At 34.7% G+C, this 25,391-nt stretch overlaps 1 protein-coding gene across 1 annotated transcript in view; it reads right to left on the minus strand.

Moving 5' to 3' along the window:
- LOC105208478 (uncharacterized) overlaps nucleotides 1–25,391 on the minus strand; it is a 105,880-nt gene that overhangs the window by 64,774 nt on the left and 15,715 nt on the right. Inside the window, exon 2 of the mRNA XM_011178348.3 lies at nucleotides 178–637. Within this exon, the coding sequence (XP_011176650.2) occupies nucleotides 178–445 (268 nt within the window). The 5' untranslated portion in view covers nucleotides 446–637. The remainder of the gene's footprint in view (nucleotides 1–177; nucleotides 638–25,391) is intronic.

Below are 25,391 nucleotides of genomic sequence, written 5' to 3' on the forward strand. Positions count from 1 at the left end.
TAATAAGATAAAATAATACTGATAAACAGTTAAAAGGTATTTTTGTCTAATTAATTAATTATATACTTTTTAATTTTTTTTCATTTGTTTTAACTTAGAATTTAATTTTTTTTTAATTTAAATTATTTTCTTTTTAGTATTTTTATTTAATTAAAATATAAAACAATTAGTACTCACCAACATCGAAGCTGTACGCCAACGGCACCAACTGTAGCGCCACTGTGCACAGTAGAGCGATTTGTAGTAGTCGATAGTTGTAGTTGTGGGAAGAAAGGCACTGTTGGGAGAACATTTTGCGGGTGTTAGAGTTAGAGTTGCTGTGGCGCGGGTGTGAGCTGTGTTGTTGTTGGTGGAGGTGGTGATGATGAGACTTTGAATTTGAATTTCTACTACTTAGTGTGCTTTTAGTTGTAGTTGTTGTCGTGTGGCTTGTAGTAGTAAGCATATTTGTTTTTTTGTTTTTGTTGTTACTTTTCGAGTGGGTTTTAGTTTAAAGTGTAGATTATATTTTAGAATTGGATAGATATTCTTGGTTTCACAGTGTCTTAGCCTTTTGTTACTTAATATTTCGCTAGTTTCGTTGCAAAAACTTTAGTAGTTATAAATGAAAATAGGCAGTGTCGATTTTTGTGGTTTGCTGAAATGAGAGAAAATATATTTTTGTGGTTAGTTTTTTGCTTTTATAAGAAAAAAAAAATAAATTTTATGATTTTTCATAGGAAATACTTAATTAAATATAAAATTGAAGTTTTCATTTGAGGGGAGCTTTTAAGCTTTTAGTGAGCTTTAAGCTTTTTGTGAGCTTTTTGTGAGTTTTTAAGCTTTTAATGAGCTTAAAGCTTTTGCCGCGCCTAAAAGCGCTGCTTGACAAATTCTTGTTGTATTTTTACGTGGGTCAAGTATCTAATTATCGACAAATTACAGCGAAAAATTGCAACCAGACCCATTTGCAACTTTGCAGTCGCTTTTTGTTGCAAGCACACTGCTTTTATGACATATTTATTGCTGCTACATTTTGCCTTTAATTTTCTTTGCCTATTATTTTCGCAATTTAATTTAGCCATATTTACTCGAGTTCATGCTGGTTTGTGTACTTTTTACAAGACTTATTGCTATTTTCTTCACTTGCAACGCTGTGCTATTTTCGATTTATTTTTTTTTTTAAGTTTTTTTATTTTTCTTTTTTCTTCTTTTCTGCAACAAAATCATTCTTTTAGCCTACATTTCTCTATTTTGCCACATCCACTTTTCCACGTCAACATTTTATTACCGTCAAGCATGGCTACTAGTTTTAGTTGTTTGCTGCTTGCTGTTGCTGTAGCTGTAGCTGTTAATTTTTTAGTAATTTTTTGTTGTTGTTGCAAGAGCGAAATTAAAGCAGAGCAACACCAACACACAGTAAACTGCTTTCAGCTACAATTTATATGCTTGCAACTGTGTGTATTTGTAAATGTTGCAACATGTTGGTCAGATGTTGATGGCGCTTAGTACCTGCCTCAATACATACATACATATGTATATCCCAAGCGGCTGACTGCACTGTGTGACTGACGCGCCGTGTAATGTTGGCGGACTGCCTCACTTGGCTATGCACTAAATTGGAGCCGTTGCGGCCAGCGTAACCTATTCACTCAGCAACACAAATGACTTGAAAATGGCAACAAACCAGGTTAGCTGCCGGTTGTACGATGTTCGTGGTGTGCTTACGGTAGCGGTGAGCGGTTCGTACCACTTTTCTTCCCGATTTCAATAGGCATGTTTGCTTTAGCTGTATTTAGAAAAGAGTGCAACAGTAGCAGCAGCTAGAAAAAATGTTGCAACCACTGTATAGAACAGGCCAGCTAAATAAAAGCGACGCGTCAGGCAATGTAGGCGCTTTTCGCCAGCTTGCTGTTGGGTTAAAGGCGCAACGAAAATTTGAAAGAAAAAAATTCTATGAAATTTGCTAAAGCTAAGAAAATGGCTAGGAAAAATACAAAAAAATGTTGTGAGTTGAACTCTTAGGTAAACTCGGAAGCTTTTATGCGCCGTGGTAAGATTTTTTGTGGTACATCGGGAGCGCCAGTCAGCGTGTATGGTAGTAAAATGAAGTTGAATGAAAAGCGCAACGTCAGCATGAATGAAAATTGCATGAAATTGCCACATGCCACAAATGCACACACCCGCACATACACACAGTTACATATATATGTGCCTATAGCCTTATATACTTCCTCATACACATATTCATTATGCTCCATAATAGGCAACGGCCCTCGCGTTACCCGCCACCATCTGCTGCTGCTGGCTATATAGGCTTTACGCTTGCTGCTACTCATCAAACATGTTTCCTTTTCTACAATGTGTGGCGGCTTAATTGAACTTTCTAATGGCAGGTTTTGTTACAGTAAATATATACACGTGTATAGCGGTGCTTGTGTTTGTATGCTATTTTGTAGGCCCAACAATCTAAAGTGTTGGTTAGCGCCATTTCTAGGGCGTTAGCAATTAGCATAGTGCATTAAGGTTGAGCGGTTTCAAGCGAAGACTAAATTGGTGTGTGCAGTAGTTACAACAACAACAACGTGCATTTCTGCTTTCTAGATAACTCTATTGAATTTGGAGAGCTCATTTAGTTTAGGCTTGCTGGTGTAAATGAGAAATTTTTTGAATTGAAGAAATTCTCTCGAAATTTTTACCGTTAAAACTGGCATTTAAGAATTCATAAGAATAGAACCACTTTTTGTTAAATGTATTAATAGGAATTCTCATTTAAAAGCTTAAAAAAAGCTTAAATATTAATTATTATTTTTTAGTGAAAGCTCTTAGGCAAAGCATGCAAGCTCCAGTAATCTGCAAAATACTGGTAAATGACAATATCAATAAAAAATATTTTGCTACAAGTTTCAAAAGCTCTTTTAAAAATGCTTTTATAAACCGAAAGGATAAGTGTAATCTTTAAATTTTATAATTTGTAATTCAGAAAAGATAATAAAAAAGCTTTGAAGCTTAAAGCTTTCAGCGCCGTGAACTACATAACAGGAGTGATAAAAATTATAAATAACTGTAGTCACAATGTAAAACACAAATATGTAAACCTAGGATCTTTCTAGAGTATAGATTATCGGATTTACGTAGCTTTAGCATTGTCTTTGCTATGCCAAAGACCCTCGATTTTCCTTTTCATTTCATTACTTTATATGAAGGTTTGAATTTGAAAGTTCTATCTCTGGTAATCTGATGTGAGTATTCCTAGATATATCATCGTGCTATTAAGCATATGATTCCCGACTTTAGCTTCGAATTATATACTTCCTACTTATTCCTCTCAAAATCAACGCAACCTCCAACCTAACCTCACTTAACCCCAAACTTCTCAACATATTTCATGTGCTGCCTTTCACAGCAATTTTCTAATAAAGAGAAACGTGCATACCAACAACTACGAAATTACTAGATTCCCAGTCAATAAATTAACAACAAAACTTTGCACATTCCATTGTTGTTGGCCTTTTTTGTGCATCCTCCAGCAAACGTGAGCAAAGCACGGCGCAGCAGCTAAAACTGAAGCTGCAGAAAAAAGTGGCAAGTGATGGAACAAAGTACTGTCAATAATTCTTCGTTTAATTGCAACTTTCCAACTGGAAACGAGAGCCTACAACGGCAGCAGCAACAGCAAAAACAGGAACAACGAAAGACCGTTTGTAAGGACCGTGCTTAGCGCGCATCCCAAGCAATTGCAGTTTAGACGAACTATGGCCTCAAGCTGCAGACGCTGAAGGCACAGCAAGAGTTGCAACGTTGAGGTGGATTGTCAACAATGCTTGCAGCATAGCCATTCAATCGGTGCCATCAGTATTTTGTGCCGATTTTCCTTTCCTTTTATCGTTTCGCCATTTTTTCCCGCTTGCTTGACAAAGTGTGCAGCGCTGCCACACGTCTGAAGTGATGGTCGTGTCGTATCACAGTTACATCTTCGAGTGCAGCTGCTGGTGAGCCTGTCGCTGAGCATGAGTGGAGGATTTCGTATAGTGCCGTTGCAATTTAGTGGAGTTTTAGTTAAAGTTCCGCCTTTGCCTAGTAGGCTGAGTAGGCATTTTGCGCTTGCTAATGCTAGTTTGCGTTGATCTGTCCCTATTTGCTGTTGACTATTTTACCTGCCAGGGCGACTCGTGTCGGCGTTTTTAGCTTTGAAAGTTGAGACAGCCCGACCGTATTGGCATGCAGTAAGGTGGCGTAAAGCGTGTGACTAGTGCACAAAAGGCAGATGGTTCGATAGTGTTGCACTTGGAGGGTGTTGCAAGTGTGGCGAGCGTGGAACTATTTATAATGGCACGTTTATAAATACAATATATTGCCAGCCAGCGTTGCAACGTACTTTATGCACCTTATAGTTGTTGTTTTTTTCTACCTTTTTTACGCTTGCCACACGTTTAAAGGCAGTAAATAAATAAAAGTGCGGTAAATGCAAAGGCTTTAAGTTGAAAAGTATTGCAGCGATAAAAGGTAACATGCAGACATTTATTACACTGCCACGACTGTGCAACTAGCCGTGAGTGTGCCACTTTGTTGCATGCGCTACGGTACTACTTGCCGCATACACCAACTCGGCTATCACATCGCGACTTTTCAATTTTCTATAATTTATAGATGATTATTTTTGCGGCTGCGCATGTTGCAACATTGCCGACCATGCAACGCATAGCCAGTTGCGCGTGTGCTACATTTTCACAGAGTTTTTTTAATGTATTTTCGCACAAAAATGGGTTAAATTATTAATGATACCCAGGCGGCAGCGACCGTGTCGCAAATACTGGCGTTTTGCTGTAAACGGCACTAGCCGCAAGTCTGTTTGGCCGCTACTCTATGGTGCTGTGGCGGCGCGTGCAACATGTTTAGCGGCGTTGCTTTGTCGCTTGCGGTTGCTAGTTGTTGGTGTTTAAATTCTTTTTTCATCACATTGTGCGGCATACTTGCAACAACGCGCGGCATTGGCAACGGCCTTCCCTGCAAACACACATACAAATATATATAAGCTGAATGCATCACTTTGTAGCTGCTGCCGGCGGCTTTTAAAGCATTTGTTGATTTTCCGCTTGTCTCCGCCACAAGCTGCTCTTTCTGTTTGTATTTTTCCATGTCAGGTGTGCCGCTTTTCGCTGTCGCCTGTTGACGGCACCAGCTGCATGTCGCCTCCAGTGGACTTTTGACCAGTCTGTTGTTCTTCCATTGCAGGCTATTTGCGCTTACAACTGTCATCAACGTTTTTTCGCATTTGTTCTGCAGTTGGTAATTCCCTGCTGCGATTTTATCTTCAGTTTTTTTATAAATTTCTACCTTTCTCTTAATAGCTTAAGCTTGACATTAGTTTTGCAAGCCGGTTGTAAATCCTGTTTATCTGCAAGTCAGCGCAACTCATCAGCTAAGCGCTTAGCTGTTAATGTCACTCTTCATTAAAAATGCCGTTTTTTTTCTAAAATTAATCAATATATGTTGGCTTAAAACGCACTGGGTGGTCTATGGCTTGCCATAAGTCGGTCTAACAGGAGAATAATGTTGAGAAGAGGCAACTTACAGCTAATTGCTAACAGAAAATATTTGAAAACTGTTTTATTTCGAAATAAAACGTTAAAGCTTAAAGCTTCGTTTAATCGAAAGCTCTCTAATTGAACTTTTGACTTAAGAAAGGTTTTTTTCAGCTTGGAATATTTGAATTTCATTTGCAAAAGCTTAGAAATTAATTATATTATTATAGTGAAAGTGCTTTGGATCTTCGAAAGCTCTCTTATTAATTATTAAAAGCTTTCGTTTATAACTTTTGACTTAAGGAAACTTTTCTGTGCTTAGAAAATATAGACTTTATTTGAAAAAGTTTAAAGCTTGCTAATCTTTTTATGGTGAAAGCTTGTTGGCAACGCATGAAAGCACGAACTTTCAAAAAACCCTTAAATGACAACATGAAGTGAGCAAAAAAGAATAATTTACAAGCCTTTAAGAAAAAAGAAATTGAAATAAATTTCGAAAGCTTGCAAAGTGTAATAAAAGCTCCAAATTGACTTTGATCACTCGAAAGCTCAGAGGCAATATGCACAACTTTTAGTTTATATGATTTTAATAATGAGATGATAATATAACAGAACACAAAAATTTGTTTTTTGGCTATTGGAAATACACAAGCTTTTAACAATGCAGAAAGCAGAAGCTTTCATAAGAATTTCTCGAATATCGAAATAGTTGTGTAGTCTTATGTTCCAAAAAATTGCTCAATTTAATTAATTTACTTCTCAAAGAATATTTGAGCTTTTTAAATGAAAGTTTCACAAGAGCTTTATTGGTGAAAGCTTTAACATAAAATCATTTTATCCAAATTTCCTCTGTCAAATACTAATATAAACACATAAGACTAATAAAATTTAAGATTACTCACAAATTTCATCTTCTCTCGCACTCCCAGGTCTTAAATTAGTTTAATGCAATATTGACGCACACAAACTTATAAAGCCTTTAACAATATTAGTCATAAAACTTAATAAGGAAGTAACCATGAAAAAATAACTTAGTCACCCTAATAATAATAAATCTGAAGTAGATAATCAAAAAATAAATCTGTGATAAACTAAACAATTTTAACAGGGCACAATGCAAACAAACTTCCTTATTAAGTGGCGAAGCGAAGCGCAGAAAGAGATTTCAGAAAAAGCAAAATTCTGAGAATTCCACAAAACAACGAAAAAATCATTAATTGGAAGCGGAATGTCGGCTGCAGATAAATCTTTACATTTTCGCCGAAATGTTGACAAGCGAAGTGAAAAATATTTACGCTGTTTGACGCATAGCGACGCTCTGTGCGAGCGAGTGTAAGCTGGGTGCTCAAGTGCATTTGGCTGACTAACTCACTGACTGAATGACTGAATTACTGATGACAATTTGCATAACTACCAATTGAATCAACAATTGATAACTGTCAGCTGTCAGTAAACATCAACATGACAGTCATTATTATTATTATGTTGCAACGAGGAGAGTATGTGTGTTTGAGGCATATATGAATAGAGTTTACGACTGCCTACAAACTGCCGACTGTCGGCAATCAGCAATCAAGTGTGAGCGCAAGTGTTGAGTAGTAAAAGGCGCACATTTAACGTTTATCGCCAAAGTAGTAGTAAAATAAAATAGAAGCAACAGCTGAGTGTCAAATTAAATTGATCAATTAACCACTTGATGTGCTTGTAGGCTGCATACATATATGTAAGCGACAGCTAGCCTCAAGTTGCCGACGTCGCATTTGTGGAGAGAAAAAAGTATGCACAATAGAACTCATGTGGCTGCCGACAAATAGCGATTGCTCCACTTTCGGCACCCACGCAAACAATTGACAGTTGTGTAGCGGGTGAGAGTGGGTGCGCCGCTCAGTATGCAGAGGGCAGTGAACAGTGTGCGCGCATTTGACAGTTGTATGCTAGTTTGCATTGACAGTTGCATACAACCGGTAAATAAATAGAGGAAGAAGGTAACTGATTGTTTGTAAATATGTACCGCAAACATTAAAGTTTATATGTACATATGTAAAATGTGTAATGTGACAACAAAAAACAGCGTCGAGTGCGTTGAACGAGCAACCACAAAATCAACAACATTAAAATAAATAAATAGAAATTTTGAAAAATTCGAAACTTTCATTTGTTGACAAAGTATTTTTTATGTATATAATGCGTAGGACGGCACTAAATAATGTCGTAAATGAAGAAAGTCTGCTTCGTCGCACTTTGTCTGACACATAAATGCCTGTCAAGCGCTTATATGAATTTTCCGCTTTTCACTGACAGCTAACGCACAAGTTTGTTATGCGCACTTGTCATGCGAACTGTCTAAAGTGACATTTAGTCGAGCACAAGAAATTTAATGAATTTGCAACATGCGTGCAATAATTTCATAAATTTCCTTCACATAAATTTCCATAACTCAAACTATTTTTAGAGACTTTCAACGGGATTTGCAAAAATTTGCAACACAATCATTTAATTTTTCATGCAACCCTAACATATTTTTTTCACTTGTTCAAAAATCAGGGTTACATTGCTCATGCTTTTTACGCATTCTCATAATTTCTGCACTATTCTTCAGCATTTAATTGCGTCTTTGTTTCGTGGCATCTTTCGCCAAACACCCTTTCTCATTTTCTCTTACTCACTCTCTCACAAATAAAATAGTTTTGCGAATTTCTGACAGCTTTGACAGCTTCAGTGACATGTGTGCGTGGGTCACAGTTTTGTATTGTATTGTATTTTGACAGCTGTCAAAATGACATTCAAGTGGGATTTGTTGTGAAAGTCATGCAAAAATTCAATTCATATTTATTATGCATAAATTCATGTTTATATTAAATGAAATAGTGACATAAGTGCGTAGGATTTCTATCTAGATGAAAGGGTGCAAAAAAGCAACCCTAAAGGTTTAAGCTGTACTTAAATCTATTACGAAATAATCTGAACTGACACTTTTGCTTCACAGTTGTAATTTAATAAACAAATCTCGCAGTTTTACTAAAAAGGGGTTGGAACGTAAGCAAAAGGGATTGGAACTTCATCTTTCATTGGATCTTTCCTTTAGCTAGGAAAAGCTGGGAACAAAGCTACTGAGTTCAGAAGAACAGGGGTAACATTGGAATTGTTTTCGAGTGCTTGTTATATGACAGTGTATTTATTGAATTTCTGTACTTCAAAGAGTTTAGAAAGGTTAGGAAATATATTTCTTTAGACTTCATAATAAAAACTGAGATATGAGCTTATGAAATGAATTTATCCAAAAAGGACTGACGGTTTTGAGCATACAGATGAAATTTAGTTGGTATAGAAGAGACAAAATCATATTCGGGGATGAAAAGCAATGATAGAATGGGTTTCGCTTCGCACTAGATCCATTCAAAAGTTCTTGAACTAGGAGAAGAGTTTAAAAAAGATTGAAATTTAGGCTTTAGTAATCCTAAATTCAAGCCAGTGGAATTTTTTGTACAGAAAAGAAAAAAAAAAATTGCTGACGGTCTGAGTTATTCTATATAAAAATAATTTCTTTCCTAAATTCTTCACAATAGTAGTTTACAAAGCTTTCCTTAAGAAAAGCGCATTTAATTGAACTTAATTGTTGTTGTTTTAAGAAGAGACTGCCTATAATATATTTATAAAAGCACTTTCAACTTAAATCCATTTTCCACTCAGACTTGACACAGACACAAACCAATTTATAAGAACGCGCTCTCTTCCTTTCTCTCTATCTCTCTTACAACACAGTCAGCTCAACAAAACTTTTACCAGCTTATATAGCAATAAGAATTAAAATTCACACTACAGCGTATTTTAAACTCTAATTTAGCGTTAAATTCCGCTTTTATTGCCAGTATTTTAACAAAGCAGAGAGTAAAAAGGGAAGAGAAAAAAGAAAACAACAAAAAAAAAAAAAAAAATGAAAAGCAAAATCAAAGAAAAGGAAACAAGTAAAATGTCTTCTTGGAAGGGCTAAAAATTGCAATTTCAGCAGAAAAAAATACCAGCGACTAGAAGAAAATTGCATACGAAACGCGCACACAGACATACACACACACATACAAATACAAGCGAGTAAGTGGCGGAGGACAAGCGAAAATTTGCATAAATATATGTAAGCAAGTGATTTTTCACTATGGAAAATTGCTTAAGTGTGTGTGTTTGTGCAAGTGTTAGCACAACGTAAGTGCGAAATGAATGAATAAATACCAAAGGAGTCAAGCAAAGGATGGATTTGTCGTCGCAGCTAGCACAGTTTTAGCCGCCACAGCGCGTCATGCCACGTATAGTAGTGTATATGTATGTGACTGGTTGGTGGAAATCACAAACTACTTAAGCGCAACAACCGCAACTGCAAACCCAACAAAACACACCCAACAAAACACACCCACAAATCATGCAGCGATACACACACAACTACATTAGTATATGTAGCACTACTTACTCAACTGACTGCATTGTATTTTTTTACTATACTGTGCCATTTAGTAACAGCAGCGGTAGTATGTGAGTTGAGGTGTGGGTTATGTGCTTGAATAATTTCGCTTCATTTTGGCACTTGAATTGTGCGCTTGATGTTTGCTCATGAGTGTGTGTGTGTTTGTGTGGCAATTTGCGCTGTTGTTGCTAGTCGAAGTGGGTATTCATTAGCATACACCAGGGCGCACGATATTGAATTTCTACGCCGTTTAGATTTTGCTTTTGCCGACACAATTGCAGAAAACCTAATAATCGAAAAGGGGTTGGTAGGAGCATGTTACAGTGGTGTGGAAAATATAAATATTTAAACAAAATTAAAAAAAAAAATATACAAAAATAGGAGTGAGTGAAGCGATGAGGTTGCGCGGGAAATATTTTTTTACACGCAAATTTTATTTTTTATCTGCAAAAATCTTTTTTTTTTTTTCAGAAAATAAATATTTTTGCTTGCGAGATATACTTTTTTCGCCGAGATTTTTTTCGCGCAGGACATTAGTTTATATTGTTCACAAAATAAAATTTTTCTCGTGCGAAATATATTTTTTTAAGTGAAATTAATTAATTTTACTTGCGATTATAATTTTTAAAGCATAAAATGAGAATTTTTATGACGAAATTAATTTTTTAAGTTCAAAAATATTTTTTTTTTCCAACCCAAGATTCTCAAAAATGTTTAATTCTACTAGCGAGTCATATTTTCTGACCAAAAAATATTACTTTGAATCTTCAAAAATATCATTTCCTAATAAAATTAAAATTCATGAGCCAAAAAATTGTAAAATTTTATATAAAATTAATAGTGGTTCATCGCAGGAGCTAATTATGTTTTATATAACTCCAATATTTTAAAATAAAAATTACGAAAAATATAAAAAAATATTTATTTTCTGAAACAATTTTTTTTTACAGCCACTACAAAACCTAATCAGCACTGTAGCTGGCACGAGAATGCCACCAGTGTTGCCACCTACTTGAATTCACCTAATTTCAGTATATGCCTGCTAGTGTTTGTGTCACTGGATATGCGAAAACTCAATAGTTTAGCACTTTACACTGCACTATACGCAAATTATAGTATATAGCAGCAACAACGAAACGAAATTTACAGTGTTGCATGCAGCGATTTGCCATTATTGCGGCTGTTTAGTTTGCCTTTTTGTAGGTATGTATGTATGTGTGCAAATTTGAATGCAATGAAATATGCAAATGAAGAGTGAGAGTCGTAACTAGACTAAAGTAGCGGCGGGAAAAACAAAAATAGCAACAACAACAACAACAGTAACAACGAAAATGCGCATATTAGCAACAACTACACACATTAACAAGTAAGGTAACCAAAAAAAAAAACACAAAGTTACAGGGAAAAGTGTTCAATGACGACACGGTAAACGACGTACAACAGGAAACCGGAAGTGGCAGGAAAAAAACGCACAAAAAATTCACAATTTTTTCCCAGCGATAATATTTTTTGTGTTTTTTTTTTGCTTCGCTCACAAGTGCTTCCTCGACGTGCAACGGCAGTCAGTCGCTACGAAATCACAGCAACCGGCGACGTTGGACTTTTATAGCGGAAATACGATAGATGCGCTATGATGTATGGCGTCGTGTCGCCAAAATGCCAAAATGTATGGCGATTGGGGCGCACTTATATACATACATATATATACTACGTAGTAGATGTGTGTGTAAGCATGATTTGCTGCGGCTCCCCCAAGTGCAATTGAAGTAAAAATAACGGCAGCAGTGTGTGCAAAGCAACAAAAAAGAAACGGTAATGATGCAAATGTCGTCTGTTGGGGAACGCTGCCACACTGTGTCGTCATCGTCCTGTGAAATATGAGCAAATATGCACAGACTGCCAGTCGTAGACGAGATATTACATGCGGTTGGACAATGGTTATGCTGTGCAGGGAAATCCTTTGGGGCTAAATTAAAAGTGGCTGTCTTGGTTTTTTATATTTGTAAAGCAGTTTTAGGAGTTTTTTGTCTAAAAAATTATATTTGATTTTTTTCAAACATTTTAGCTTAATTGAGACCTTAATAGGGTTCTTCCACAATTTTCTAATACAACCCAATTTTTTTTTTTTATATTTAGGTCGACAGCGATTGCATTGAAAGCCATCAATCATTTTGTTAAATTGGCGATCCAATAAAAAATTAAGAAAATTGTTTAAACGACTTACAACATCGTCTGATTTGATTATCAGCGCCATCTATCGGCTTATAAATATTTTTTCTTTCCAAAGAGGACTCAATAATACTTAGAAAATAATTTTATATAGGTGTGACGATTATATTTATGTAGCTAATGCTCTCAACCCGAAACGAAAAATTTACGTTACTTTTATATGTAAAATGAAAGTGAATTTAAAGAATTCTGATTTTAGTAAAGAAGTCACTTTTAGGGTTCAATATTATTTAATTTTCTAAGATTGATGATTAAAATGTGAAAGAAATTCGTGGAAATATTGAGACTAATTCGCCACCAGCGCCATCTGCCGGTTCCAAAAGTTCATATTTTTTCAATAAGCGATAATTTTTGTATTCGATAAACTAATACTGATTCTAATAACATGATTCGTTGAAACCGACCAATTTTTAGAAGTGAAAAAATTAAATATTAAAGAAAAATAGTTTTATTCTAATTTTTCTCCTAGCATTTTTTTCTAAATTCTAAACTTTAACATGAATATATATTTTTTTCGATCTCCCATATACACACACCTACATATAACCCTTCTTACATGCTGTGGTAAATATCAATTTCTCGCAAATTCCCAAACAACTTTTTGCTTATTTCACCAACGCTTCAACGAAATTGCACGCCAACTTTGAAGTTAGACAGCACAGAGCACAAGTTTCACGGCGAAAAAGGCGCACATACGCACGCGCTCACGTGGCGCCATACAACAAAAACCAAATGCAGCACAATGCGAGCGCGTAACAATATCCAGCACACCTGCTGGCTGTCGTACGCGCTGAAAATGAAAGGAATTCAATTCAAAGGCAGCACCTTGCGTTCGGGCGAGGTAAGATGGAAGTGGGTGAAGAATTAAACAAAAATAAAAAAAACGAAATTCTAACACACACAACGACATGTGAACATACCTTATACAGAGCGCAATAACACCCACACGGTGCTGTCTTTTGCAACGCCACGAAAATCGAGTTAAACGTTCGCAGGCATAAGTGTGTAGAGTGTGAGGCTGTTGGAAGTATGAATATGTGTGTTCCCCACCTTTGCCGCACTGTCAATCACGACCGCTATGCGCAGCAGCAGCGCTGTAGCAGCAGCAACATATCAAAAGCATATTTCGCGTTGTCATGCACAGCAAGCGCGTTTGCTGGCAATAACAACAACAACAATGTTCCAAGACATTGTTGTAAATACAACAATAAGTACAATAATTATTGTTAGCAGCAGCAGTACAATGCAACTGTTGGGGCTTCTATTGGCTTGGCGCCCACACAATCTACTGTCTTTCATGTGTGTGTGTATGTATTTTGTGGGTATGTGTGTGTGGAATTTTGGAACATATGTGGTATTGTGTTCGATCGCCCACTCCTCTTATCGAATTACCCTTATTCTTGTGCTTTTGATGTGACTACTGTTGTTACTGTTGTTATTGCTCCCTGCAATCTCATGTTGTGGACTCACAATTCCAACCCTTTCATGCCGGAAAAGTGTTGGTATTTAATATTGAATATTTTTGAAAACAAATTGTGATTAGAAAAAATATTTTTTTATTAAAAAATTAAGTAAATTTATTTAAAAAAATTTAAAACACTTTTTTTTCGAAAATTATTAAAAAAAAAACACATTTTTTCCAAAAACAATATTATACAAAATAAAAGTAATATTTTTCTAAAAAAAAGTATTATTTTACCAAAAAAAAATATTTTTTCTAAAAAAAGTATTATTTTTCTATTATAAATAAAAATATTTTTCTAATTTTAATTTTTTACAAAATATTTTTTCTCTTTTAATATATATTTTTTAAATTTTTTTTCAAAATTAATCAAAAACGATTAGTGTCTTATACTCCCAAGAGTGTTTATATATAGTATTGAAAAACTAAACTCATTCCTAAATGGAAATTAAATTTAATGAGATGGAAGAATAGAAGTTATTAAGATGGAATCACATGATTGGTATTCTAACTTTTGAGAGACTTAGTTTGTAATTTTGGGTTTCCAATCATTTTAAATACTTTTTACATGCTGAATGATAACATGAAGATTCCATCTACCTGATTTCTTGGTCTTTACAGGGCTTAAATGTGGAAACATTGACTAGTGCCTCATTCTTCCAAGAGTTTTTCATTTTTCAAAGTCATGATCGGAAATATGGAACTATATACTTGGAAAACGCTTCTGGAAAATACTTCTCTAACAAAGATGAAGCCTGATATAGACAATTTCAGATTTCATGTAAAAAGATAAGCACTTGGATCATATGCGATTTCTTTAAGAAAACGCCACATAGTTCATATTATAACCAAAATATTGCGGATTTCTGAATTTGAAACTTAATATGGGAAGTTATATATCTTTGGTTAATGAACTACTCATAAAACAGTCTAGCCTTTAAGGTGAATACCTAACAAGACCTTCGAACAATAGAGCCTGAAACCGTTACCAAGTTCTTAGAAATGATGATTAATATAATAAAAGCTATCTGATGAAAATTATGGCATCGTGCTTCACAAATAACGGTAAAAAATTCGAAAAATACTAAAAAAAATTTTTGTGAATTTTTTTGCATTAAAAAAATTTTTGAGGTTGGGTTCTCCTGAGAGTTTGCATTTTGAAAGCAAATTATAATTCTACGATACTTACGACCCTTCAACTTCATAGCATAAATTAAAAAGCAATAAAACACGCATAGATAGTATCACCTTCCCCATATTTTCCACATTATCTCACTAAAAAGCGACACATGATATATTACAAAGTACCGTTGCAAGATCAGTTCCGCCGAAAAAGTAGCAATAAATTTATTTTCAGCAACTGATTGAAAGATTTTATATGTAAGGCATCTCATGTACGCTACCTACAAGCAAATACAACAAACATCCTGCCAATAACTCATTACACGAACGGGAGTGAGAGAGGCATAAAACATATGTACGAGTATATATGTATGTGACTAATATATCTTTTGCAGTCGTTACACCAGCAAAATGTTAACTACTAAACATTTATGCGTTTTGCGACATTTTTATGGACAACAACAAAACACACTTTAATAATATATGTATCGGTGTATTAACAATAAAAAACAACAGTGCACTAAGTAACAACAACAACAACAAAATGTTGAAAGGTTTTATGCTGTAAATGTGCTGTGCTGTCACATAAGGAGTAAACGCTGAAAGGCTAAAGCAATGAATTACAGCGCAATTTTAATGACCATAAATGCCTACTGGCCGTAAGCAACAATAACAATTGCAACAACAAGCAGCGGTGCAAGGCGAGTAACGACGAAACGCGCGCCATACAATGATGTGGCTGGCGTAATGTGTGACGGTATGAAAATTTATAGGCATTTAGATATGTGTGTCAGCGAAGGAGTGCGCTTGGCATATATACTTATACATATAGGTCCATGTATGTGTGTGTGTGCGGCGCACATTTTTATATGATAGTTATAAAAATGTCAATAAAGCGCATATAATTTCTGCTATTTTACGCTATAAAAACGGAAGTGGCAGAGGGTAGCACATTGGTATTTAGGACTTGCAACTTCAAGATGCGCAGTTTTTTAAAGGAAATACATTTGTAACTGGAAAATGTAAAATTTATGTAAGAATATGCATAAAAACTAAAGGCAGCAGTATTGAAATGTAAATGCTGGAAATATAAAAATTATATTTGTCATTTTTAATGCTTTGCGCAACGTGCCACTGCATTGAAAATTATGATGAGTTGCTGCAACAAAAATGAAACGTATTTATTACAACAACAAATATGTTAATAAAATGCAAATGTTTGAAAGCGACATGTGTCTGATATATTAGGTTGTCAAATATCCCCATTCTGCCTTTTGATCTTTTGAATTCCATGGCTATGTATAAAGCGCTACAGAGCTCGTAGCTCTGGCAATATCATACATCTTTGAAAGATCTTGACAAAACCTACAAAACGACGCTGCGCTTGATTAGTTTGGATATTGTGTTCAACAGTTATAGACGTGTAAACATGGAGTTCATTAACGCCGAAATTCGCGCTATTTTAAGGTTTTCCTTCGTTAAAGGAAAATCAGCTAGAGAACCGGCCAACATGGATAAGCCAGCCGGAGGAAGACCTGTGACGACGAATTATCTTCATATCATGGAAAACATCCCGTTAGACCGGCATGTGGCATCTCGTGACATCTCCCAGGAGATGGTAGTTAGTCCCCAAACCATTTTAGACCATCTGCAGAAGGCTGGATACACAAAAAAGCTTAATGTTTGGGTGCCGCATCATTTGAGGCAAAAAAAAAACTTCTGGATCGAATCAACGCCTGCAATAAGCTGCTGAAACGGAACGAACTCGACCCATTTTTCAAGCGGATGGTGACTGGCGACAAAAAATGGATCACATACGACAATATCAAGCAGAAACGGTCGTGGTCTAACGGCGGTGAATCGTCCCAAACAGTGGCCATGCCGGGATTGACGGCCAGGAAGTAATTGCTGTGTGTTTGATGGGATTGGAAGGGAATCATCCACTATGAGCTGTTTCCATATGGCCAGGCGCTTAATACACCAACTACTGTGAGAAACTGGACTTCTTGAAACAGGCAATCGACCAGAAGCGTCCAGAATTGGCCAACAGGAAGGGTGTAGTGTTCCACCAGGACAACGCCAGACCACACATTTCGTTGATGACTCGGCAGAAGCTACGGCAGGTCGGATGGGAGATTTTATCGCATCCACCATATAGCACGGACATAGCGCCAAGTGATTATCACCTGTTCCTGTCCATGGCGAACACCCTTGGTAGTGCAATGTTGAACTCAAAAGAGGCTTGTGAAAAGTGGTTGACCGAGTTCTTCGCAAATAGCGACGGAGGCTTCTACGAGGGAGGGGTATTATGAAGTTGCCGTCTAGATGGAAACAGATTATCGAACGAACGAATAATATTTGAACGAAAAAAACTCGCTTTTTGTTATAATTATTTTAAAATTATATTTTAACTGGGAACATACATATTAAAAAATACCGAAGTTTTCAATACTGAAACATTTTTAATTTTTTTATATTTTATATTTTTTTAATAGTTACCATCGAAGAGCTATAAATACCCATAAATATGACTCAACAACCATATCTACAAACCACAAAATCTCAACCTTTTTACTTTCAAAGATTTCAATTGACCCTTACCACCCATACTTGCCACATCGCACTGCATATCCACTAAACAACCATATAGGCTTGATGAATAGAGGAATCTTACATGCCCTTAATTCAATTAAATTAAATGAACATCAACACAAATATTTTGTAATCGAAATAGATAGTAGACAGGCCGCTTTCAAAATGTGCACTTTGGTTGTATTTGGGGCAGCATACAAGTAGAGTGCAATGGAGCACGAATATGAGGCAGTGCAGGCAAAGTGAGGAAAATAGAAAAGAAAACTTGTTTTTTGTTATTGTTTCGGTTACTTAAATAAAATAGTAAAATAGTGTTGGTACCCACAAATTAGACACGCTTGATTAAACTTTATTGCATACACACGAAGCGCCTAAAAAACAACAACAACACTAAGTGGAGGAAAGACAGTTAAAGCGAGGAAGCGCATCGAGCGGACAGTATCAAACATATTATAACAGTGGCTCGCGACAAAATGTACGTGGTTTGAAACTGCTACATATGAAACGTACGTATGTATGTGCCTGATCGTGTTGCAAGATGTCACCAAAGAGTGTGCGCGCTCGGCATGAAGCCGCATATGACAGCAGCTGGCCGCTGCTTTTTATATTTCATGTCGGCATAATTGAAGTGGTGCTGCATGCATATTATTACGGTTTAAGTGGCATGAGTTTGCTGCGGTGGTAGAGGCGGATCGCCGAAAAATATTAAACTGCGTTTCCTTTCTATTTTTCTATGCCGTGCAGCAACGCCCACAGGTGTCACGTTTAATACATTTGGTTTTTTAGAATTTCATTTTCGAAACAATTCAAGCGTCAAAGGAAATTTAAATTGGTTTCGTCAGTAGTTGCCTATTTATAAGTATAATAGTTATTACCGGAATTATTGTTGTTGTTGTTAGCTTGTTAAACAATACGGCATCAGTTGGCAACATGAAAAAATATTTTATGAATCTGAATTTTTTTCACATTTCTTTTTATTTACCGGTAGCAATTAAGGAAATTATGCGTTATGAGTAATGTAGGCAGTGACGATAATGAAAAAAGAACAACAATAAGTAATAACAAAAACAAAAAGTACTAACAACACCAACGCGCTTATCAAATGTGAGGCAATGCTATTAATTTGTATTCAATGAAAGAATTTGAAATTCAAAAATGGTAAGAAAAAAATATTTTTTCAAAAATGTTGTAGACACGTGAGACATAAAAAGGAAAAGGAATTAAATAATATCTGTCAACATTTTTAAGATTTAATAAGTTTATGTAGAATTTATGTTAAATATGTTGTTGCTTGAATACATAATAGTTGGAATTCGTAGACTTCATATACATTATATATTTAAAATATATATATACAATGAAATTGATACTTATGTAAGTATGAGCTAGCGATATTAGTACCGTATTTAAGATTTTTTTTTTTAAATGCAAAAAATACTCATGTGCATATTATTTTTCAAACTAATTTCTTTATATAAACAATTTTTTATATAAGTAAAGTCAATCCCGTAATTACGGGATCCCCCAAATATTCAAACCCGATTAATTATGCAGCCAAGTATAATGTTCAATCACAAACATTCGTCCAAACCTACTTGGATATGTTTATATTTCAGTAGCAAACGCGCCTAGATAGGCCTTAAGCTGGAACCGGAACTTTTCGGGATCGATTGATAAAAATCGGTAGTTAAGAAGGTAAATTTACTAGTATAAAACGGTGATTAAATATGTATAAATCCAATTAAAGACTTAATTGGAAAAATTTAATACCTAAAACTTCATCTAAGACAAGTTCCAGACCACATTTTGCTGCACTTGCAAGCTTTAGCGAACTTTTTGACAGTACATATGGACTAAATTCAAAACTAGTAGACAATATAAGGTGTTCGTAATGTATTTTGTGAAATAATATTCCCAAAATATCAAAAATCGATCAGACATTTTCAAAATAGTTATCAAACCAAACCGAAGGCAATACCTCAAAATGACACATATAGTTTACAAATGTTTCTACCATCTCAAGAAATCGCTAAAACCATTAAATATTGTTATTTTTGAAGTCAAGAGTTAGATTAATAAGCTTTTGAGTCCAAAAAATCTGACGGTACTCTAAGATTCTTGAATCACTTACTCTGATCCTTAGAGCATAAAATTGTTGTGCTACAAAAATCTCCCAGTTTGTTGTTTAAGGTGAACTTTGTATCAATTTTAAAGCATATCTTATCTTAAAAAAAAAACAAGAAATACATAACCTTCAACTTTTGTTCTTACTGTAGCCACGAAATTTCCCTAATAATTATGCTTTCCATCAACTAATAAAACAAAGTGTTTAATCAATAAATATAACAGCTTACTTACGGCCTAATGAGCGCTGAGACCCGCTAATGCATGCTTGTCTTTTATGCACAAAATATCCTTTCTTACATATATACTATATATACTGTATATATGTATGACCCAATTGTTCGATAAAGTACAACCCCCAATGGTCAACCAATTAGCACAGAAAACTCATTATTCTTCATTTTGCCTATTAACCCTTAACTGGAAATGTGACAAAAATGTAATTAACAAAAATAATATTAAAGTGCTTCAATAAACGAAAATATGCTAAAATGGAAATTGGTAATACCGAAGCAGCGGAGCCGAAAGTGGGTAAAAGCGACATTTTTTCGAGAGTAAATAGTAGAAAATGAGTATGCTGAAAAAAGCGAAAAAGAACACTGAGTAATCTAATTTATTATAATTATGAAGCGCTTTGCGCGCTTTTTCAACAATTTTCTACACGCTGCTCAAGAATGCTTCTATATTGTTGTTGTTGTTGCTGTTGTTGCTGCTCTACAAAATTTTGCTTTTAATAAATGATCAGCCTTTCATTACTTATGTAGGACAGTTAGAGTTGACAAGAAAAAGCAAGCGCAGGCAGTTGGGAAGATAGGCGAAAGGACGTGGCACAGCAAGGACTTGAAGCGAAAACAAAGTGACGCTAGCGCGCATTTTAAAAAGTGACAAACAGAAAAAAAAGAATGTTTGTTGTAAAAATTTGTTTTTGTTAACGCGCATTTTTCCCTATACAACCAGCATTTTTGTAGTAGTGCTACGCACCCTCAACCCCCGCAGCAGCGCGTCGCCAACACTTTAGCACACTTTTTAACACCTGGTAGGTTCGGCTGCGGTTAACAATGCTTGTCTGAGAAGTTTTGTCGACTGCCAGCGAGCAGACGAGTGGATGAGTAGGTGATTAGAGCAACAAAAGTGAGCGTATGATGGGTTATTACGCTGCTTAACAACCCTCTCCTTTATGGTAATTTCGTAGTAAAGTAAACAGTGAAATATTTTAAATTTTTTATACGAAAAAAATGCTATTAATGACGGCACTTAATAGGAAAAATATATTAAGTATGCAGCCTACTATATACATATATACTGACTTATTCATATATGTATATATTATATATGTATGTATGTATATGTTTGCTTTGAAAAATAGCTTTGCATGTTGCGCTTTCATTTTTCCCGAATTGTTTCCTTTTCTTTTTTGTATAGTATTTTGTTTTTTTTTTTTTAACACAACAACACACACAAACACAATAACTACTTACACTACATAAATAAACATCGAACGAAGAAAAAAAAAAATTATAATATTCAAGTGCTGCGCGCTATCAACAAAAATGCTCAGCATGATGAATTACAAAGGAAATTAATTGTTCTCAGATAGAAGCGCTGATGGCAGATATATATAATACATACATCCATATACATACATATATAGGCCTATATATAGAAATAGTGGGCGCACATTATACGCTTTCGCCCTTACGCCCCTCATACATACTTAGTATATGGCAGGCTTTTTGTTGTTACTATTGCTATAGTGTGTCGAACGCAATTGTAATTAAAGCGCAATACAGCTTGGAATATACATATGTACATACATACATACAAACATATAAATAAATATAGAAATGTGTATGGCACTTACTCAAGTATGTTTATTCACATATAAAATGTAAATTGGCTATGATTAAATGCACGAACATTGATAAATACGAACGCATATTATACCTGAAAGTAGAAGAGAGAATTTCTTTTTAGTTTATTAAAAATGTAATGTTGCAGTAATTATTTTAGACTTTGGAGTAATTGCTAGTGTGATAAGATTTGTTGCATGAATAATGGTTTTTTGTTAAGACATATTTGCTGTTTATTAATTGGATTTTATAAAGGTTACTCCATTTTAATTATAGCCACGTGGCATATTGTAGGAGGTGGATAAGGAAGGAGAGAAATAATTTATATAAATAGTTTTATATTTTATTTTATACGAGTTCAACTATTTTTTATACTCAGAGTGACTGAGGTAGCAACTAAATTAATGGATTCTAATTTCCGTTGAAATAATTTTTATATGAGATAACGCACTAGGATTTAGGTGTGGAATACAGAGAAGCTTCATATGACATGTAAACTTCATATGACACGTAAGCTCAAAAATATTGAAATTATTACTAAATACTGTCATTTTCAACGCCTTTATAGACAATTAGTTTAAATTTTAATATTTAAAGTATTTGTAGTACTTGTAGTACTTGAAAGAAGCATACCTTTAGGCGCCACAAAGGCTTGAATCAAATATTTTATTAACAAATTGATATAAATATAAATTTTAAGATGTATTAATAAAATTAAAGCGTATAATCTCACTGCCTGCAATATATTTAGTGATAGTAAGAGCATTGCTTTGATAATTTAAAAACAAAAGTTCTTTGTAGTCTAACTTGAGGCGCATATATAGAGTTAAAGTGATTTTTATTTGGTATTTTTTTCTTCATAAGAAAAATGTGGAAACTTTTCACTAACTGAGTAGATTTCAATTTATTTTCAGAGTCTTTTTGATACTCCAATTGAAGCACACTAAAAAACGGGACATTTCAAATAACTTGTTTACTAATTTGAAGGGATCTTGAACCTAATATACCTTGAGTATTATAAAAAAGTAGTAGTTTTCTAATTATGTATAGACTGGGAAAGCATACCCCAAACTAATCCAACAACAATTCATAATTATAATACTAAAAAATTTTAAGAAAAAGTTATATTATATCTTTTTCGTGAAATTAAATCTGAAATCTCATTGAATCTGTTATTTTATTAGAAAAAATATGACAATAAATATATAGACTCAACAAATATCAAAGTTTAACAGAAATTGTCACTAACTTGATTTTAAATGAAGCTATCACTAAGCGACTGGTCAATAGAACATGCAGCCATTATATAAAATAGATTCAGCAGCATTGTTGAAGCTGGTTTAAAGTGTAATGTTGGAAGGGTAAAAATAAACGGTAAATAAGTATAATATTATTTCAAAAAATCTTATGAGATTTTTGGCAAAATAATAAAGCACAAATAGAGTAAGATACCAAATGGAAGAAAATATTTCTGAAATATTTTTAACAAACAAAAGATTAAAGCATGTGTTTCCAAGAAGAAATTAAAACTCTTAAATAACAAAACAACACACAAAAATGTTAAAAATCTGTAAGGAACAATATAAAAATCACAAGCGATTTCCTTCTCACATGATTTGAAATCTCTTCAAAATTGCAAATACATTTTAAGATCATACAAAATAGTTATGAATACAATATAGAAAGCAAATTTTTTCTCACGCCCATTGTAGCGTAAAATGCAGCAAGCAAAAATCGCTTCACTGCACAGCGCACATTACACAAAAATATATACATATATCAAGATATAACAATAACAACACTACTTGCTGGGCGCGCCTATCAAACGCAATACATCAACAAAGACAGCGATGTGCTGGCCAGGCAGTGAAAATTGACATGAATTGAAACTGGACGGCAACGTTAGCACAAACGAGTGGCATGTACACAAACGCTGTGCATATTTGTAGAGTTGTGTTAATGTTTGCACTGACTACGGGCAGCAATGTAATGCAGCAGTGCAGGAAGGAAGCCAAGCTAAACTCTCAACAAATAACAAACACAAAAGATACTAGAAAAGGCAATGGTGTAGAAATCAAAGTGCAGACAATTCAACATGTTTACAAATTTACATATGATTGCGTATATTTAGCTACATTAGGGTGGTTCTTTAAAAATTATATGGAAGATTTTTTGCTTCGAAAAGAAGAAAAAGTGAAGATGAAGAAGAAAGATAGAAGAGAAAATAAACTCTTTCTTACCTCAATGCCCCAAATCAATAATCCTTAATATTTTCATAGCATTTATTTCGTTTAAAGACTGTTAAAATAGCATGACCTTTGACCTCCACATTAGAAAGTGATCAAATTGAAACAAAAGTCGGTATTAGAAGCTGAATCGAATCTCCTTAATGTTTTCATAAAATTTATTTCGTTTAAAGACTGTTAAAGTAGCCTGACCTTTGACCTACGCAATAGAAACTGATTAAATTGAAACAAAAGTCGGTATTAGATGTTGTATCGAATCAAAATCAATACTCCTTAATATTTTCTAAGACTTTATCTCGTTTAAAGACTGTTAAAGTAGCCTGACCTTTGACCTGCACATTAGAAAGTGATCAAATTGAAACTAAAATACGTATTAAAGGTTCTATCGAATCAAAATCAATACTCCTTAATATTTTCAACAATTTTAGCAAGTTTAAAGACTGTTAAAGTAGTCTGACCTTTGACCTTCACATTAGAAACTGATAAAATTTGAACAAAAATCAGCATTAGAAGTTATATCGAATTCATAGAATATGAGTTTCCATTCAAAATATTTTATTCCTTGACTTCCGAACCACCCTAATGTAGATACACAAAATCCACTACACAACTACAAGCTATGCGTTAGTTAGGGCGTCGAAATATGCCAATAAAGTGAAGTTATGCCTTTAAGCAAAAATTTTGTTTGCCCATTGCCATGCTGCATGACCGTTGTGGCCTGCTTCTAGGGGCGTAAACACTGAAACTGACAAGCATACTCGTATGCTAGACTCTTTACCTATTTAGCATTTGCTAGTGAATCTCTACTTGCATTTAAGTCTACACACATTAACATATGTACACTACAAAAACATATAAAGTGAGTTGAGCTTCGCGCTCGCTTATTGTCAATCACTGCTTGACCTCAGAATTGTACACTTCATCAACATACGAGGCAACTAATTAAAGTACGTCGAATAGCCAGCATGATTGAGTTATAGCTGAAGAATAGCACATAAGACGGGACATACAACAAAAGTGTAGGGAAGAATAATGAAAAAATTATATTAATAAAGTTAAGTTATACAATAAAGTGCACACATACATATGTACATGTACAAAAGCAGAGAGCTGTCTGTGCCCATAAAACATTTATGCAGCTAAATCAAGTTTGCATAATAAAATTCAAAATTTACTGCATTAGGGCGGGTGCGCAAAGTCATGTGCGCAGAAGATATATACTAAACAGGCAAAGTAATAATTATAATAAATACAACAACAATAACAATAAAGAAGAATGTGTGGACAAAGTCAATGTTTGTAGTGGAAAAAATGGGCTGGGCAGCGGCGGTGTCAAGCAAAGTAGAGGGGAACTCGGTCTCGGCTAGTCTCAAGAAATGTTTTGTATGTAAATACACTGTTGGCATTCAATATATTGCGCACATTTATGCATTTCTTTTTCTACATATACTCAAATATACATACATATGTTGCATGTTTGCATATGCAACTCAAGCATTTCATGCGTCCACGCCAGCCGGAAATGAAATCGTCTATGAAGTTCATAGCGTTTCCCGCTTTGTGTGCCACTGCAACTCTATACTTTATTGGACTTAAATAGCTTGTTGTTGTTGCTTTTATTTTTCTTTATTTTCTCTGAGTTAGCTGTATATTGACGCATTGGCTGCCCACTTCGACTTTGTGGCAATGTTGCTTTCTTCGACTGGAACACAAACGCACACACGGCATACATTGGTTCGCACTAGTTAATTATATGCCCAACACACGCTATGTTGCACATATTAATATAGTTAGACATATTTACATATA

The sequence above is a fragment of the Zeugodacus cucurbitae genome, chromosome 3 (genome assembly GCF_028554725.1).
Source record: "Zeugodacus cucurbitae isolate PBARC_wt_2022May chromosome 3, idZeuCucr1.2, whole genome shotgun sequence".
NCBI classification, from domain to species: Eukaryota; Metazoa; Arthropoda; class Insecta; order Diptera; family Tephritidae; genus Zeugodacus; species Zeugodacus cucurbitae.